Genomic DNA, 19,069 nt, shown 5'->3' on the forward strand with positions numbered 1-19,069 from the left:
GCGGCTAGAGCGGCCGCCGGAAACGGGCATCCGATTGGTGGCGAGCTGGAGGGCGCGGCGGAAGTTCAGGGCGGGCACTTCCTGTCCGGCCGCTCGGGCTCCGGCGGTCTGGCGTCTGCGAGCCGCACCTCCACCCGAGCCCGCGGCGAGTGAGTCGGAAGTAGTGCGGTGGGCGCGGAGGCGTCGGAACGGCCCCGGGGAGCGCGGACAGGGGCCCCGAGCGCGCGCGGGCGCGGCGTGGAGTGTGGAGCGCCGGCGCGTGGGGTGAGAGGCGGGCGGGGGACCGGCGGAGGCCCCCTGCGCAAAGGTCGCGGGGTGGGGGTCCCGGCGCCGCAGGACGCCGAGGCGGGGCGGCCGCGCGGATGGGGAAGGCCTCAGCGAGGGGGCGAAGTTGGGGCTTGGTCAGCGGATGAATCAGATCGTGCTTTCCTCAGAAAGAGCAAAGTGCCCTGCACACAGCGGGCGCAGAGGAGGGGAAAGGATGGAGTTGTGAACGCTGTCTGGGAAGGGGCCTCGGTTGCTGGGGCTGAAAGCGGACGGGCGGGAGATCATTTTCCGGAGCATTCGTTCATTCATTCGGTGGGTGCTCAGGAAGCATCGCCTCAATGGTAGTAATTAAGGCTTACTTACAGCCTCCTGTTTGTGGTTTGCCAACACCATACAAAACACCTTATACGTTTTCTTCATTAAATTCTCAAAATAGTCACTTAGGATAAGTCTCATTTTAAGTCCGTGTAGAGACTCAAGTCACTTCCCTGAGGCGTTTGCACCAGCAGGTGGTGTGTTCAAGATTGGGATTCAGGCCACGCTTCCAGCAGCAGTGGTACATGCCTCCCGGTCAGTCTGGAAGCAAAGGCAGAATGCAGGTCCACTTGTGATACACGTTTCGTTTGCCTGGGGTCGGGGGCTGTGGAGGTGGGAGATGCCTTTGTATCAGAGGCTGTTTGGGAAGGTTTTCCTGGGAGGGATAGCCCTCATGTCAGCTGTCAGCCTAAAGTAAAACCGGATGGGTGGTTCCAAATGTCATAAATATACTGCTAGTTCCCAATACACCCAGCCAGCTTCAGCCTTTCTCTTGAATTTTGGACCTATATATCCAAAAGCTCTGATTCTCCACTTGTAAATCTAATGGGCATCCTAAATACAACATGTACAAAAACAGCTTTTAATTTTTACCCTTCAGATGCAAGTCTTATCCTTTAGAGTGAATGGAAGTTTCATCATCTCAGTAGCTTGGCGCAAAAATCTTGGTGTCTCATCCCAGACCTAATTCCTCAGCAAATCCTGTTGACTATACCTTTGAAATGCATCTAGAATCTGATCACTTATCACCTGCTCCCACCACTCTGGTCCAAGATACTGTCATCTCTGGTGGATTATTGCTAGAGCCTTCCAACTGGTTTTCCTGTTAAATCCTTACACTCCCCACTTCCACCCCTAGTCTGTTCTCAAAGCAGCAGCTGGAGAAGCCACATGGCAGGTCATATCACTGCCCAGATCTTCCAGATGCTTCCCAACTCAGAGTAAGAGCCCAAGTTCTATAGCCTATGAGGCACCGCACCCTCCTCTCTCTTGCCCTCCCCTACTCCACTCTCTGGCCTCCTTGCCCTTAACTTGAACACATCAAGTGGGCCATCACTTCAGAACCTTTGCACTTTTGCATTCCCCTTCCTGGGATGTATCTCCCCTAATATCCACATAGTGTCTGCCCTCACTCCATCTAGACCTCTGCTTTGGTGTTGCTTTATCAAAGTTGCCTTCTCTGGCCACCCTGTGTAAAATATCTCCTACCACCAGCTGCTGCCCTCATGCTGTTCGTTCTTTCTGTCCCTTAGCATCACCTGACACAGGCATTTTGTCTGTCAACCTCCCTACTTGTTTGTGCACCATCTTAGAGTAGGAGCCTGGATTGCTTGTCCTCAGCTGTGTGCCCACTCTCCAGGACCTCCAAGGTGGACCTGAGATGCAGCCTTTCGTCTACTCCGGTGCACTGCTGGGGCCATCACGTGGTGGCCTTAGGATGCTGTTTGTACCAGGAGCTGCTGGGGAAGCCTCATGGTGGACAAGGGGATATAGTCTCAGAGACCACTGGGTGTTTAGTCCATCTGCCCTTCCCAGGGCTTTCTGGCAGCCCCAAACTTGGTCTCTGTTGCCATAGACCTCTTGAGATCCAGGCACAGAAGGCTCAGTGTTGCTGTGAAAAGCAGGCTGGTCACACTCCATTACAGTCTTCCCTCTCCCTGCAGTTTCGCCCGCCTCCTGGGGCAAGCTAAGAGATCCAATGATGGCTGTCAAGCAGCTCCTTCCTGCTGGGCCCCAGGTGAGTGGTCCTCATGGAGGTATCTCTGTAGACTTAGCCTTTTCTTGGCTAGAGTCTCTCCACGGTTCTGTCTATGAGGGGCTGGTCCCAGCGGGTAGATGGCTCCCTGTCTTCACCAATGTCCTCTGTCCCTGAGTTCAAGTCCCTGAAATATGCTGCACAATGTCTTCCCAATCCCTGCACAAGGCATAGTAGAGGGCAGGGGTTGGGCAGACAGAGACAAGTCAAAATGGTGCTGGTCTCAAAGAGCCCACTCTTGTGAGGACAGCAGGCTGGTACATGCATTCAAAGGGGTTTTGCACATCATGAGCCACCCTGGGCCTGACCCTGGGGTTGCAACAAGATATTGTCGTTCCAGGTCTTAGTTTCCTTTGAGGACGTGGCTGTGTTCCTCTCCCGGGAGGAGTGGGGCTGTCTGGGCCCTGCTCAGAGGGGCCTCTACAGTAATGTGATGCTGGAGACCTACAGAAACCTGATCTCACTGGGTAAGACTCTTTCTGAAGTTCAGCTCTGGTTTCCTTGCTCGTGAACAGAACTAGAGTTAGGCTCAAGGCTCAGAGGCATCTCACCTTCTGGGCCCAAACACAAGGCATTTCTGACCTTGGTCCCAGGAAAGCCTGGTGTGCACAGAGGAGAGGACAGGCAGCACCACAGACTCCCCCAATTTCCTTGTAGGAAATACGGAAGAAGAATATCATTCATTGAACCCTAAGTATATTCACATCCCAAGTTAATCGTAATGCATCTTCAAGGTTGGTGTTGGGTTAAATGGTTTATAGTTGAATCTGAGGCTGATAGATATCGTCACTTTCTTAAGTTCACACAGGCAGTCAGGAGCAGATCTAGGATTTGAATCCATTTGGTTTCAAGCCCTGCCTTACACCAGAATATGCTACTTCCCTTTAGTCCTTGTGGACGTCAACACCAAGACTCTGAGTCTTCTAGCGTGATGTGTTCAGGCACCAACTCTGTCCCTTATCCTTGGACCCCAAAAGAGCTGGGTTTAACTTTTCTTCAGCTAGGGAAGCATCTGTCTCCTTGGTTTACAGACAGGTGGCAGGGGAGGTCATGAACGGGACACAGGTGCTGCCCATGGGGCCATTCTGCCCTGGACTTGGATGAATTGTCAGCCTTGCTTCCTTTCTCTGGAGCAGGACTTCAAGGTTCCAAACCTGATGTCATCTCCAGGCTGGAGAAGGGGGAAGAGCCATGGGCCCCATACTCACCGAAAATTGAGGAGGGCTGGATCCGGAGTCACAGGAGTGAAAGTGAGTCTCCAGGAATGCTGTTGTGCTTTCCTGCCCATGCTGGCAGGTGCTGCCACTTTGCCAGGCCCTTCTCTATGAGCTCTGGACCACATCTTTTGTCACACCAGAGCTTTGCTCTCCCTCTTCTCCATTTCTACCTCTCTTTTCTTTCTGTTAACACCCCTATTCTATACCCATAAATGAGTTCATGTTTCCCTTACCCAGAAAATGCTCTCTCAATCCCAGAAAAGAGCTCAGGTATCTCTCTGGGGCAGCTGGCTCCCTGCCCTGGCTGCCTGCCAGTTGCTTCTGTGTCACCCATCCTTCTCAGGCCTTGCTGGCCAGCTCTGCCTTGGCTGCTTAGAAAGACCATCCAGAGACATGCCCTCTGCCCAGACTCACTCCTGCTATTGCTCACTCAGAGTTCCCAGGCTGATTCAGGGCCTTGGGAAAAAAACATGAGCTAGAGTTTCTTCCTGTGTAGCAAAGGATATGGGCATGTGAATAGGAAACAGGAAGTGGAGCAGAGTCCTCAGCTGCCACAGCAGCTAGCGACGCCTGGACGTTTGTGCTCAGTGCACGTCTAGCACTTTGCTGACACAGTCAACTTCTGCAGTCCTCCAGTATCCTCACAGAGCCGGTACCCAAGAAACTCTGAGGTACAGAGAGATTTGTTTGCTGGCCTGAGATCACACAACTGCTCAGGAACGGAGCTGGGTTGGACTCTGGCGTGCCGGCTCCACACCCCATGTGTTCTTCTCCTCTTAGAAACAGCTTTATTGAGGAATATTAAGCATATAATATGCCATGCATGTTTAACATGTGCAGTTTGGTAACATTTCTGCATTATGTGTGTATGTGTGAAACTATTCACTACAGTCAAGGTAGCAAACATATCCATTACCCCCAAAAGTTTTCTCTCTGTAATTCCTCCCTCTTACCCCTTCCCATCTCTACCATGCTGTCTCTCTGTAATTCCTCCCTCTTACCCCTTCCCATCTCTACCATGAAGCAGTTACTGATCTACCTGCTGTCAATATGAATTACATTTCCTAGAATTTTATATTAATGGAATCATAGAGCATGTACCCTTTTTTTTTGTCTGACATCTTTTGACTGCACATAATTCTTTTGATGTTCATCTACTTTATGTATCAATAACTCGTTTTTTCATTTTGGTTAGTATTCTTTTTGTATGGATTTGCCACAATTTGTTTTTCTATTTTGTTGACAGACATTTGGGTTGTTTCCAGTTTGGGGTTAATACAAATAAAGCTGCTATGAACATTTGTGTACAGATCCTTGTATGACCATGCATTCCTTTTCTCTTGGATAAGTACCTAGTAATAGCATGACCGGATTACATGGTAGGTGTATATTTAACTTTTAGGAAACTGCCAGAATGTTTTCCAAACTGGTTGCACAATTTGACATTCCCACCAGCAATGGGTGAGAGTTCCATTTTCTCCACATCCTCATCAACACTTGGTGTGCTCAGTCTTTTTCATTTTAGCTGCTCTGATAAATGTGTAGTGGTGTCTCATTGTGGTTTTACTTTTACTTTTAATTTCTCTAATAGTTAAACATTTTGAATATCTTATTTTCCGTCTGTGTATTTTCAGTGGTGAAGTGTCTGTTCATATCTTTGCTTATTTTTTAACTCAGTTTGTGTTCTCTTAAGTTTTAAAGAGTTGCTTTCTGAACATAGGAATGTTCTAGATACAGGCCCTTTATCAGATAAATGCTTTGCACAGATATTCTCTTACTGTGCCTTGTCATTTTATTCTCTTACCGGTGTCTTTTGAAGAGTAGAAGTTTTATTAAATTTTGATGAAGTCCAGTTCATCAGTTTGTTCTTTTATGGATTATGCTTTTGGTGTCATATCTAAGAAAACTTTGCTTAATCCAAAACATTTTCTTCTTATATATATATATATATTTTTTTTTTTTTTATAAATGTTTTATTTATTCATGAAAGTCAGAGAGAGAGAGAGAGGCAGAGGCAGAGGGAGAAGCAGGCTCGCCGCCTAGCAGGGAGCCCGATGCGGGGCTCGATCCCAGGACCCTGAGATCATGACCTGAGCCGAAGGCAGACGCTTAACCATCTGAGCCACCCAGGCGCCCGACATTTTCTTCTTATAGAAGAAAATTTTGTAACTTAGAAATTTTAGGTACTTGGGTCTGTGATCATATTGAGTTAATTTTTGTGTGTGGTATAAGTTATGGAACCACGTTAAAATTTTTACAAGTGGATGTCCAGTTGTTCCAGCACCATTTGTTGAAAAAACCATCCTTTCTCCACTTGTATTGCCTTTGTGCCTTTGTCAAAAATAGTAAAAAATAGTAAAGTAAATCCCTTTGAAGTACAGTGAGTAGGTCACTGAAGTCTGTTAAAATGACTTAGCCCAATTTTAGATCTCATCTAATCAACATTTTCAGCTGTTTCCTTGTCTGGCTAAACAGTCTGAAGATAACAGACTGTTACAGCTCTAATAGTAAGCAGTGTACAAAAAAGAGGTTCCATTGTGCTCTGTGGCGTCTCACAACAGAGCTCCCCTCTCACTGTTCTGACCTGGTTATCCTTCCAACAGTCCTTGTGTCCACATGATTCAGTGGTTTTGTTTTGGGTTTTGTTTTGTTTTGTTTTTGGTAAATTTCCTTTCATTGGATTTCAGAATTCATCTGTATCACAGTTTTTACAAATATTCAGGTATTTTTATTCATTGGGAATGTGTGGTGTGGATTATTGCACACATTTAGCTTTTCTGCCTTGTGCTGCACCTGCTATTTGGATGAGTAGGTTGCTTCTTTGTATCTATTCTCTATTCACCCTGATTTGCTTCTGTGAAGCCAAGTTGTCCAGATCAAATCATTTGTTCCAGTATCCATTAATCTGTATACACTTTATTCATCATAAGTCATTTATCATTCTTTTTTTTTTTTTTTTAAGATTTATTCATTTATTCCAGGGGGTCGGGGCAGAGGCAGAGACAGACTCCCTGCTGAGCATAGAGCTCAATGCAGGGCTTGATCTCATAACCCCAAGATCATGACCTGAGTCGAAATCAAGAGTCAGACACTTAACCGACTGAGCCACCCAAGCGCCCCTCATTCGTTTTTAAACAAATATTTGAATATCTATTATAAGTAAGCTAGAAGAAGATACCTTGTTTACAGAGTATGAGCAGTGACATGATCAGCAGTCTTCCTCATCACCCTCGTCACCTTTCTGAGAGCTCTTTTTCCCTCGGGTCATGCCTCACTGTTCCTGCTCTGTCCGTGCCTAGTTAGCCCAGATATAAGCCTAGACCTTGGGCTTCTCTCCTTACTTCCTTCCTTCCCACACCAGCCTTCCTTGCTCTGATAGCATGCTTCTCTTCCCCTCTTTCCTCTTCTCATCCTAGTGAGGTCGTTTTTTGGTTTTACATTCTGAAAATTCACTATCATCCTAGGAGATAGTTGTTTCATATAAATGTTCCTATTTATTCTCTAATTCTTTCTCCCACAGTAAAATACGAGTAACTAATTTTTCTTCATTCTTTCAGGTTTTGAGTCTCGGACGGGAAAGAAGGGATTGACTCCAAAACAGGAAATTTCCAAAGCAGTGGGATCCCAGAGAGCAAAATCAGAAGAACATGTAAGGAATATTTCCAAGGAACCTGATTTTGAAGAGATGAGTAAAACTGAGGGAAAGTTAAAGAATTGCTGGAGAAAATCTGCAGAGGAAAGACTTAAGAAATCCTTCTCCCAGAAGAACAATTCCAGGCCAGTGACATTGACATGTAGGAAAACCCCTATTGGAGGGGAAGGCCAGAAATCCAGTTCTGTGGAGGTAAACTGCACTGCAGACCCAAACTCTTTTGGATTTCATAGAGCATCTAGAGGGGAGAGTCTCCACCAGAATGTGCCATGTATGGATGACTTTAAAGAAAGTCAGGACCTCATTAATCTCCAGTGTTTCCATCTAGGAGAAATAGCCTGTCAGACAGATGTGTTTGTGAAAGTGCCCAGGCAGAGTTCAGTTCTTAGTGAGAATCAGAGGGTTAACAATCCAGAGAAATCCCTTGAGTGTACTGAGTGTGGAGTACCTTTCAGCCCGAGTACAGCACTTTCTCAGCATCAGAGAAGTCACTCTGGAGAGAAGCCCTGTGAGTGTGGTAGATGTGGAAAAATTTCCCGCCACTGCTCTGTCCTCAGCCAACATCAGAGAGTTCACTGTGGAGAGAAGCCCCACACTTGTGCTGAGTGTGGCAAATCTTTCAGGGCTCATTCCTATTTCATTCAGCTCCATAACACTTACACTGGAGAAAGACCTTATGAATGCAGTGAATGTGGGAAAGCTTTCAGTGCACGTTCATCTTACAGTCAACATCTTAAAATTCATATGGGGCAGAAACCTCATGAGTGTAATCAGTGTGGGAAAGCCTTTAGTCATAGCTCTAACCTGATTCATCATCAGAGAATTCATAGTGGAGAGAAACCATACAAGTGCAAGGAATGTGGGAAGGCTTTCAGTAGACACTCACACCTCTTTCAGCATGAGAGAACTCATTCTGGAGAGAAACCTTATAACTGTACTGAGTGTGGCAAAGCCTTCAGTGCACAATTATCTCTCATTCAACATCAGAGAACTCACACAGGAGAAAAACCCTATGAATGCAATGAATGTGGGAAATCCTTTAGCCTGAACCGAACCCTTACTGTTCATCAGAGAATTCACACTGGAGAGAAACCTTATAGGTGTAATGAATGTGGAAAATCTTTCAGTCAGCGCTCCCAAGTCATTCAGCACAAGAGAATTCATACTGGAGAGAAGCCTTACGTTTGCAATGAGTGTGGAAAATCATTCAGTGCTCGCCTGTCCCTCATCCAGCATCAGAGAATTCACACTGGAGAAAAACCTTATGGATGCAGTGAGTGTGGGAAAACCTTCAGCCAAAAGGGACATCTGATTCAGCATCAGCGAATTCACACTGGAGAGAAACCCTATGAGTGTAATGAGTGTGGAAAAGCCTTCAGCCAGAGTTTTAATCTTATTCATCATCAAAGGACACACAATGGTGAGAAGCCCTATGAATGTAATGAGTGTGATAAAGCCTTCAGTGTGCTCTCTTCCCTTGTTCAACATCAGAGAGTCCATAATGGTGAGAAGCCCTATGAGTGTCACAAATGCGGGAAGGCCTTTAGCCAGGGCTCACACCTCATTCAGCATCAAAGGAGCCACACTGGAGAGAAACCCTATGAGTGTAACAAGTGTGGGAAAACCTTTGGGCAGATATCCACCCTAATTAAGCATGAGAGAACACACAATGGAGAGAAACCCTATGAGTGTGGTGACTGTGGGAAAGCCTTCAGCCAGAGCGCACACCTCGTCCGCCATCGAAGGATTCACACTGGAGAGAATCCCTACGAGTGCAGTGACTGTGGGAAGGCCTTCAACGTCCGCTCCTCTCTCGTCCAGCATCACAGAATTCATACGGGGGAGAAGCCTTATGAATGTGAGGAGTGTGGCAAGGCCTTCAGTCAGCATTCACAATTTATTCAGCATCAGAGGGTTCACACTGGAGAGAAACCCTACATATGCAATGAATGTGAGAAAGCCTTCAGTGCACGTTTATCCCTTATCCAACACAAGAGAATTCACACAGGAGAGAAACCTTACAAATGCACTGAATGTGGAAAGTCCTTCAGACAAAGCTCTCACCTTATTCGACATCAGAGAGTTCACAGTGGAGAGCGACCTTATGTGTGTAATGAATGTGGGAAAACTTTTAGTCAGAGAATAACTCTTACCAGTCATGAGAAAATTCACACTGGAGAGCAAGCCTGTAAGTGCATTAAATGTGGGGTCCTCTTTAGTGCACAGGCAGCTTTCATTCAGCACCATAAAGTTCACAGTGGAGAATAACTGCTTTATTCGATAAAGTCTTCACTGTTTTACAACAGGAGCAGTATACTAATGGGAAAGCCATTGCTTTTACAGCTTTCATTTTGGAGATTCATCTCGAGTGATTTAACAATCTCCCAGTGCACTGTTAACTGAGGGCAGGCTGCCAAATTATGTGGTAAAAATTCCAAGGTCACATGCCTTTCCTCTGATTCAGAGGGTGGCCCTGTACTTAAGTACTTGAAATGAACACAATTTAATTACACTTAAGATTGTGTTTTCATAGCCCCAGACCTTAAGGTGCAGTGAGGTATTTCATGTGGCCGTTTGCTCTTCCTTCCTCCTCCTCATCATCTATTTCAGATTCAAGGAAAGTAACTGGAACCCTTGCACTTTAAAGCCAGAAAGAGCCAGGTTGAGATTTCCTTGTTGATTTGTTTGGGCCTCTTCAAAAGGGTTTATTGTGAGGGATGTGGTCCCTTTAACTTCAAAACTGTTCTCCCTTTTCAGCATCAGATAATCCAAACAGGAGCAAAGTTTGTTAAGGAATGAGGTGAGGTGTGTGTATAGATTCAGACTTGAGATCCTGCTAAGTCAAATGACACGTGTAAAATGAGTTTTTCTACAAGGTGATTTGGAAAGTCAAACCCCTGTGAATTGGGAGGAAAATAAGCATAAAGTAGACACACTGTGGCATGGGATATGACTTACAGGATTTGTTCTCAAAACCAAGATTGGTGTATTCCACATGTTTTTCAGGGAGAGAAGGGGAGAGGTCACAGCTGTTCCCTTTCACTGGGCAGCTGGCACTGAACAGACTCTGGTGAGGAGTGGCAGGTCCTTCTGCTGCCAGAGGACAGGACTCCAGGTGAGGACTCCTGGTGAGGCAGGGCCATTGAGCAGCTTTTAGTAGGTAGATAATCGTGCAGGTTGTTTGTCAACCCGTGCACTCTTGTCTTCGTGCTTTAAAGGTGCCTTTTGTCCCCTGGAGTGATGTTGGTCAGCAGCGTCTCAGTGTCCTTTGGTTCATGATGTTTGAGATGAAATACATCCTGGGAGCTCTTTTCTTAAACCCGGTTTCCAGAGTTGCTGCCCTTGTCTGTGGTGCTTCTGCCCGATTCACTCATGAGTGGCTCACTTCAGTATCCTCCGAACGCCTTTCTACAGAAACTTCTTCAGGACTTTCTCCTTTTTTTGTGGAGGAAAGATTAGCATCAAAATGAGCTGAAATAGGTTGTACATATGAGAAATTCAGCAACAGCAGTCTGTGAGAGTTCTAGATGCTGAAATCTGACAACTGAAAGTAGCTTAAGTCTTTGATGAACAAGCTGGATATGATATGTATGATCATTTCAGAAGGGATTGGCCAGTTAGTATTTGGGATAAACTATAATGGAGTGATGCTTTGTATATAAGAATCAGGGTAAGAAAGAAGAAAAGGTAAGAGTAATGAATTACTTAATAATTGGCCATTTTATTCCTTTATAGTGTCCTTTTCACTAATAAAATTATTCCAGTTTTCCTGTTTATCAAAGGGACTTTCTTATAATTTGACTGATCTTTTCTCCTTACGTTGACTTGACCTATACTTCAGGTCTTATTTTCCAGGCTGTTGTCCATATAGTAGTGGTAGTGGTCTTGGCTTATCTTAGAATGTTGAAAAGCTGATTGGAAAATCTGCCTCTTCATGATAATCCTCCTAAGCACATTTCACCACAAATAGCTTTGACTTAAAATAATAAAATAAAAACTGGAGTGAATTTACTGTGATAATAATGGTTATATGCTGAACAAAAATTCTGATTAAGTCAATAAACCTTCACTTTTTTTACCTTAGCATATACCAGGCATTGTGATTAAGGCTTTGCCTGGGTTTTCTCATTTAACCTTCACAGCATTTCAGTGAAGTAGGTACTTTTACTTACCCTTTTCACAGTGGGACTGAGACACAGAGAAGCTGCTCAGTGGCAGTGCTCTTGGTACCTCCTGAGTCCTGCTGCACCCCAGCACCCCGAGAATTGAAGAGCTTGCAGCCCCTAGGCCGGCCCGTCTGACTGATTCCAAATCGGAAATGGTACACTTTTCTTAAACGTGGTTTGGTACGTGGGTCTTTTAGGTGTTTTACCAATGAAGGAAAATGAGAAAACAGTCCAAAGGTAGGAGCCTCTGGCTTATGACTTGGCTAATCATTGCCCAACAGCATGTTCCACATAAAAGAGAGGGAATGTCTGTCTTTTCCTGAGGTGACTGGAAACTTCAGTTTCCTGGAGTTGTGTCAGAAGCTCCTTCTTACCTGGCTCTCCTGGCTTCTCAGGGCGTTGGAGCTTTTTATCCAGTTACAACTTCTTCTAGAGAAGGGACCTTTAAGAAGGAAGGAAAGGAAATTAACTGTTTTTGCTCCAAGGATCTCTGGCGTTCTTTTAGGAGACAGAAGGACTAGGAAACCATGGCAGTGTCTTCCTCAAGACCGCATGCAATCTTAGAATGCCAAATCAGGAAAAAATATTTGGGTTTTTTCCTTTTTAATTCCATCTTTACATACAGGGGAGGTGTTTTCACTTAACTAAGAATCCCAACCTTTATCCTAATCCTCTATTTCAGCTTATATGGCTAAAACATCCTTCTGACTAATTCCTGTGATGAGTTTTTCATTGTTTTAGTTTTCAATTAAGTACTTCATCCAAATTGTATTCAATTTTATTTACATAGTTGTTAATGTTCTCCTCGATTCCAGTCATAAGTTTCTCTGTTACCCAATTTCTTCCTTAGCTTGGAGATGGCATTAATACTAGTTGGGAGCCAGACTCTCCCCTGATGGTGCAGACCCTCTCTGTGCTACACTTGTTGATTAGCACAGAGCAGTCATCCACTTGCCACCCCCAGCTTCTACACCAAGTAAACTGTTACAATTGAGAAGAGAAAGACACTTCCGTTTCTTCAGTAGATGGAAGGAAGCTTTATGGAAGAGAGATACATTCTGTAGTGACTGGCAGTGCTGACCGATGCCCTGTTCACCTGCCCCAGCCTACTTTCCCCCACCCCAGGAGGGTCACCCAGGCTTGAGAAATGCATTCGCAAGGGTGCACCAACCTCCGTGGGAGATGCTTCAGTGGCTACTTTCTATAGGCTAGGAATGGCATTGGGAGAGCTGTCATGAAAATGGGTTCGATAACTCACTGGGGTTGGTTGAATACCAGACAGTAGCTCATAACCCTTTCAGAGACATGGAAGTGTGTCACCTTAACAGGCCCAGGGCCAGAGCAGTAATCAGAACAGTTACCCTGGATAACGGTGATGGTGTCTCTGAGACTGAAATAGATAGCCTACTGAAGTCTCTATCAGTATAAGTGAAAAAAACATTAAATTTGGTGAAAAGACCTGAACCTCATGAAAGGAGAAAAGGCCAGATTCCCTTGAGGAAAGATGCTGATGCTCTCCCCCAATTTTATACTATATCTTATTTCCTTCCCCAAAGGGAATGTGGCCAATTATGGGGTAACCACGTTGAAAGACAGGAAATACCCACACCTATAGAGATAAGAAAGTAAAAATTAGCTCGGACCGGGAAAGGAAAAAAATCTATTAAACTATTCACTGGGCTGGAATCACAGACAGGGATGAAACCAGCTTCAAAGTTAATAGGAGACAGTACTTTCCCAAAAAAGATGTGCAGCTGTAAAATGTCATGACATTCTACCTCTGCTTTCTTACTGAGAAACTTTGTTCTCCAATATCACAGACTGACAGGAATGTGTTATAAATTATAAGAATGAAATACCCACTCTCCTGGCAGATAAAAGTCACTTTGATACAGAGAAGCAGCCTTGATTTACAACTAGAACCAGATAAGGAGTTTTGGACACCACATTCCACATCTAAATTTTGCGGTTTCCAAGGAAATAGGAACCTGGGTCCACTTCTCAGTCCAGACCTGATGTTGACCCACTACTCACAGCCCAGCTTTGCTGCCCACCCATCCAAGCACTGCTCCATATAGATTTCACCTAAAATCCACCCTTCCCGGAAGTCTTGTAATAACTCTGCTTTCCTTTGTTTAGTGGGACACCCCACAGATCTCATGCTTGTCACTCTCGTGGTAATGGGTCCATGACCGTGATTGGAGTACAGGCTTGTGTCTGGTAGTCTGAGGCTGATCAGCCTAGGGCAGGAGTTACTGGGCTCTGACTCTGAATTGACACTGGCTCAAGATACTGCTGTTGTTTACCAGTCAGAGTAGGAGCTTATGGAGTCAAGTGGCAAATGGATCTTTAACTCAGGATCATCTCACAGTAAGATCACTGGGACCCAGAACCCACCCCATGGATTTACCCAGATTGAGAATGTATACACAAAGTAGACATACTGCACTTGGCAGAATCCCCATGTGAGTTCCCAGGGTGTTATAATAGGAATCTTTGGACTAAAGAGGCCTGGAGGTGAGCCCAGCTCCCCACCTGTAGGCTAGATTACTCTGGTCAAACTAACCTCTATGAGTGAGTTTGCTATTATGCATGCAAAATGGGAAAAGAAATACCAATCCATGTGGGGTTATTTGGGGATTAGGTAGAACCAAGTATGCAGAGTGACCAAGGTGCTGCCCAGAACACAGTGGGCACACAGCAGGGCCACTCTGGTCAGGGTAGCAAGAACAGAAAGAGCACATTGCCTTTGGAGAGGGATAGCTTGAGTTACAATCTTGGTTTCATCTCACTGGCTTGCTTTTCCTCATAAAAGTGGGCATAGTAGAACTCTTACTGCAGAGAGATTTATGTGTAATAACCCATATAATGTTGTGATGTAATGTTTTCCCAAATAGCACTCTCTTCCTTTCTTTTATTTTTTTATTTTTTAAAGATTTTTATTTATTTATTTGAGACAGAGAGAATGAGAGAGAGAGCACATGAGAGGGGGGAGGGTCAGAGGGAGAAGCAGGCTCCCTGCTGAGCAGGGAGCCCGATGCGGGACTCGATCCAGGGACTCCAGGATCATGACCTGAGCCGAGGGCAGTCGCCTAACCAACTGAGCCACCCAGGCGTCCACTCTCTTCCTTTCTTAAAAGACATCTAGTGTGTAGTTGATTCATGGATTTATTTAATCAACAAATGTATTAGGTAAGTACCTATTCTGGGTATGGTTCTAGATGCTAGGGATAGAGACGTGAATAAAACAAAATCCCTGCCCTCATGGAGCATACACTCTAGCACGGAGAGAAGGATGATAAGCAGAGAAATTGTCTGTTGGTGATGAATGCTCTGAAGAAAAACGGAATAAAGTAGCTTGTTGTGGAACAGAAGTGAGGTATCCTTTCCATCCTGTGGCCAAAGAAAAATATCTAGAAGCTCTTATCGCAGAAGAATTTGGCAAGTAACTGCAGGGCCTGGGTCCCCAAGCCCTATAGGCTGGGGTGCCTGTTGGGGAACAATTGTTTTCCCCTCAAAGCTATGGGGCCTGCTTGAGGATGGGGACTGGTCTTTATCTGCTTCTGTATCCTAAACATTCCAGGTAGAACAGTGGTCATTGCATGTTTCAGACACTGGCTAACCATGGAAACATCTCAAGTCACTCATTTCTCACCCCTTACACCCACCCCATGCCCTTGGGAAGAGGTTAGGGATCAGGTTTCAGGACACAGCACCAGACTCCAAGGACTGACAACTCATCTGGGTCCCAGCAGCTGAAAGAGGACAGAGCAGCAGGAGGAAGTGCAAGCTGCTCAGAGCCCACCTGCCCCGACTTCCTCACCAACACAGCAGGCTGGCTGGTCCTCCTTATGGGCATCCATTATGAGCCAAACTAGAGAGAACTTGACTGTAGTAGCCCCAAGACCCAGGAAATAGCAGAGAGCCTCGTGGAGTTCCCATTCTCACACTTCCAGATGCTCATGCTATTCCATTTGCTCCTCCTGAGTCCACTTCCTCTTCTCACCTGCCTGGGCTTCAGGGTTGTCATTCTAACTGCGGAATGAGAGGAATGAGATCGGGGGAGCTGTCTGTATTATTCACAGTCCCATTTTTCCAGAAACCTAGAACTAAAGGGGCCTTAAGAGGCCCCCAGCTGTGCTGAGAATCCCTTTTTCTGGGGATGGTGATTCCCTGCCACATTAAAACATCTATGATGCTGCCCAATTCCCCAATAGTAAGGTCTGTACTGCACCCAAAAAGCCTCCCTGCATTTTCACGGCAGTTTCTCTGATCTTTTTTTCTTTCATGTTTATTGGGGTAAATTAACAAACATAGTATATATTTAAGGTATACAATGTGATGATTTAATATACCTATACATTGTTAAATGATTACCACAATCAAGCTAATTAACACGTCCATCACCTCACACAGTTTTTCCACACCTTTCTTTGTGTGATAAGAACATTTAAGATCTATTCTCAGCAAATTTCAAGTACAACATGCAGTATTAAGTATAATCACCATGCTGTACATTAGATCCCCAGAACTGACTCATCTTGTAACTATAAGGTTATACCCTTTGACCAAGATCTCTCCATTTCCCCCAACAGTTTCTCTGGTCCTGATAGTCTGTTCCAAATTTCTTCATCAGAACACACACACAGGGGCGTCTGGGTGGCTCAGTTGGTTAAGCACCTGCCTTCGGCTCAGGTCACCATCTCAGGGTCCTGGGATTGAGTCCCGCGTCGGGCTCCTTGCTCAGCAGAGAGCCTGCTCATGTGCGCTCTCTCTCTCTCTCTCTGACAAATAAATAAATAAAATCTTTTTTAAAAAATTTAAAGAACACATACACAAAGACTTCCTACAAACCACCAAAATGAAGGAAACACCACTCAAGTGGACAAACTCATAGCTAAAAACAACCTCCCACTCCTCAAAAAACACATTCTGAGAACCCAGCCCTCCCTCTGCACCCACGTGGGAATTTACAGCTCCCATTCCCTTATTTTTCAAAGTGAGTACCATCTGTGGCTGTTGGAGCAGTAATGTCACCTCCCCTCTCCTCCATCCCTAAGTAAAGAGTAAGAGAGGGAGGGAGGACCAAGTCTCAGTGGGCCTGGGGCATTGGCCAGCAGTGAGGAGTAAGGGAGAGAAAGGGGCCAGGACAGTCATGACCACAGGTGAGTGTGGGCACAGGGACAGTTCTCGTGCTGGGTGCAGAGTCCCAGGCAAGCAGAGGCTGAGGCTGAGGCTCCCAACCATGCAGGACCCTGTGGACCAGGGTCGGGCACCAGCTATAAAAAAGGCGGGGGGGGGGGCGGTGGGCACTGAAAGCTTTGAGAGTATTTAAGCTGTATCATGTCAGGATGTTGGACAGATAACTAGTTTTATGGAGTTGTTTTAATCAGCCAAGATAAGAGGCAGGGAAGTGGCTGTTGCAGCTTAGTGGTGGGGAAAAGAATAAGGAGGTTGTAGGGATGATCCACATAAGGTATATGGGATTTAACTGGTGGAAGGGAAATGGACAAAGAGAATGTGTCAATTCAGGTGAAGGTGATACAGAACTGAACCTATGGTAGAGAAATGGATAAGCAAGGTGAAGGGATAATGCCAGATAGATTTGCTTAAGACTGAAAGAGATAGGAATTGTCCAGGATAAACGTGATAAGGGACTGAATTCGTGATAAGCATGCAAAAGAAGGAACAAATGCCAGAAATGTTTAAGGGGTAAAATTGGAAGGACTAGGTGCTCACAGATTTAGACAGTGAGGAAGAAATAAGATGAAGGATGACCCCTCATTTCTTATTTAAGTGTCCGAGTACATCAACCAAGGTAAAGTTGGTGTTTTCTTGTATGGGGATAGATATGAAAGACGGTGAGGAAGTGATGGTGCTCTGGGCCATGTTGGGGTCTCTAGATTGGCAGAAGTTTGGGGTGAAAAGTTAGGGGCTGGAGCCTGGGCAAAAGCATCATTGAGGGCAGAGAGAGGAAATGGAGTCCATCAATGAGAGATGGAACTCATTCGTGGAATCAAACTAAAATTAGGATCCTGGTAACATTGAAGCAAAAGAGAAGTTTGAAGGCTGGGGGTGATAACTGTACCAAATACTACAGAAATCCTTTACAATAAGGGCTAAGAGTGTCCCAGGATTTGATACCCAGGATATCCATTGGAACTGCATGCAAAGCCATATGGGGAGTGGGATAGGGGCAGGAGCCGGGCTGCACTGGGCATGATCACATATGGGGGCAGACAGGCTTCTAGAACACCCTGAGCTGACAGGGTTAGGGCCAATTTAGAAGCAAGGTTATGTAAGGGTCAAGAGGAAGGGTGCAGGGGCGCCTGGGGGGCTCAGTCAGTTAAGTATCTGCCTTTGACTCAGGTCATGATCTCAGGGTCCTGGGATGGAGCCCCCCATCGGGCTCCCTGCTCAGCAGGGAGTCTGCTTCTCCCTCTTCCTCTGCCCCTCCCCATCCCCCGCTCATGCATGCTTGCTTGCTCTCTCTCTCAAATAAATAAATAAAATCCTAAAAAAAAAAAAAAAAAAAAAGAGGGAGGGTGCAGAGGGAAGTGAGCTGAGAAAAGTCCACAGGAAGGCATGAGATCACAAAGCTCAGGCTCTGCGGTCTGATAGGTAAAGTGCATACACCTGCAGTGAAGTTTTGGAGGCACAGTGGGGACATTGGGGTGATGGAGTCTAATCCTCAAAAGGAGGAACTGCTTGAGGAGAGCATGATGTTGCAACTAGGAACACTGAAGGCCCCACACCGAGAATGGGGTGCTCTTGAGAGGGGCTGTGGTGATACAACTGACACTATGAGGGAGCCTCACTCCTGGTGCCAAAAGGCGAGGGGCTCCCCAAAATGGAGCCATGAGGAGTGCGCAGTGACCCCACCCAATAGACCTTCCTTTTTTTTTTTTTAAGATTTTATTTATTTATTTGTCAGAGAGAGGGAGAGGGAACACAAGCAAGGGGAGTGGGAGAGAGAAGCAGGCTTCCCACTGAGCAGGGACCCCGATGCGGGGCTCGATCCCAGGACCCTGGGATCATGACTTGAGCCAAAGGCAGATGCTTAACTGACTGAGCCACCCAGGCACTCCCCCAATAGACCTTCCCACCTTCTGACCTTCAAAGTGGCACATGCACAGGTGCCCGTAAGAGACAAGAGAAGAGCATCCTGGAGAGAAGGGGGCAGACAGGCCCAACAGTGCTAGCAAGTATCCCATTTCCCCACATCCCTGATTTCTGATAGTCCTTCTATCCCTTGCCTCATGGCTCCTGGCACCTCCCTTTCCCTGTGCTTCTCTCTCCCAGGTCAACCACATGCTGCACAGGCCCTGGAAATCCATGGGGAAGCTAGGGAGAGGAGCCCTGGAATAACAGAGGGCACAAATGACTCTTCTGAGGTGGAAGCCTGTCCGCTGCCACTCTAGGACCTCTCAGGTGAGCCTTACAGCTGGGAAATAAGAGAACAGTTCGTAGTTTTGAAGGAGGAGCAATGGGACCCTGTCGGAGCCTGAGCAGAATGTCTTCTTGGGCATAGGCTACTTGAAAATTCAACCCTGAGTGCCCCTGGGAATTAGTGTTCAAGGTCAGAGGGTCAATGGCCACAACAGTAAGGCTTAGTCTGTGACTGCTGGGTCATGGGACAGGTGCTTCCACACACATATCCCAAGTGGTCATGTGGGGCTAAGTGCCCTCTCAAAGG

The 19,069-nt window shown here is 46.0% G+C and overlaps 1 protein-coding gene across 3 annotated transcripts; it reads left to right on the forward strand.

Moving 5' to 3' along the window:
• Nucleotides 1-11: 11 nt before the first annotated feature.
• Nucleotides 12-11,284, forward strand: LOC118544152 (uncharacterized). 3 transcript variants are annotated; one of them, XM_036105779.2, is made up of 5 exons: nucleotides 12-264; nucleotides 2,247-2,320; nucleotides 2,679-2,805; nucleotides 3,475-3,588; nucleotides 7,113-11,284. In XM_036105779.2, the coding sequence occupies exons 2-5, from the start codon at nucleotides 2,282-2,284 to the stop codon at nucleotides 9,473-9,475; spliced, it is 2,643 nt and encodes an 880-aa protein (XP_035961672.1). In that variant the 5' UTR covers nucleotides 12-264; nucleotides 2,247-2,281; the 3' UTR covers nucleotides 9,476-11,284. The 3 variants fall into 3 exon arrangements, with proteins under 3 accessions (XP_035961672.1, XP_077927931.1, XP_077927930.1); XM_078071804.1 differs by lacking the exon at nucleotides 12-264 and having other exon boundaries at nucleotides 397-2,320; XM_078071805.1 differs by lacking the exons at nucleotides 2,247-2,320; nucleotides 2,679-2,805; nucleotides 3,475-3,588.
• The last annotated feature ends 7,785 nt before the right edge of the window (nucleotides 11,285-19,069 follow it).

This window comes from Halichoerus grypus, chromosome 5 (assembly GCF_964656455.1).
Source record: "Halichoerus grypus chromosome 5, mHalGry1.hap1.1, whole genome shotgun sequence".
Lineage (NCBI taxonomy): Eukaryota > Metazoa > Chordata > Mammalia > Carnivora > Phocidae > Halichoerus > Halichoerus grypus.

Excerpts from the sequence above, each read along its gene's own strand:
- LOC118544152 (XM_036105779.2), top strand. The coding sequence starts at position 2,282 with ATGATGGCTGTCAAGCAGCTCCTTCCTGCTGGGCCCCAG. Across the intron at positions 2,321-2,678 it reads TCCTTCCTGCTGGGCCCCAG|GTCTTAGTTTCCTTTGAGGA; the intron begins GTGAGTGGTCCT and ends TTGTCGTTCCAG. Across the intron at positions 3,589-7,112 it reads CCGGAGTCACAGGAGTGAAA|GTTTTGAGTCTCGGACGGGA; the intron begins GTGAGTCTCCAG and ends TCATTCTTTCAG.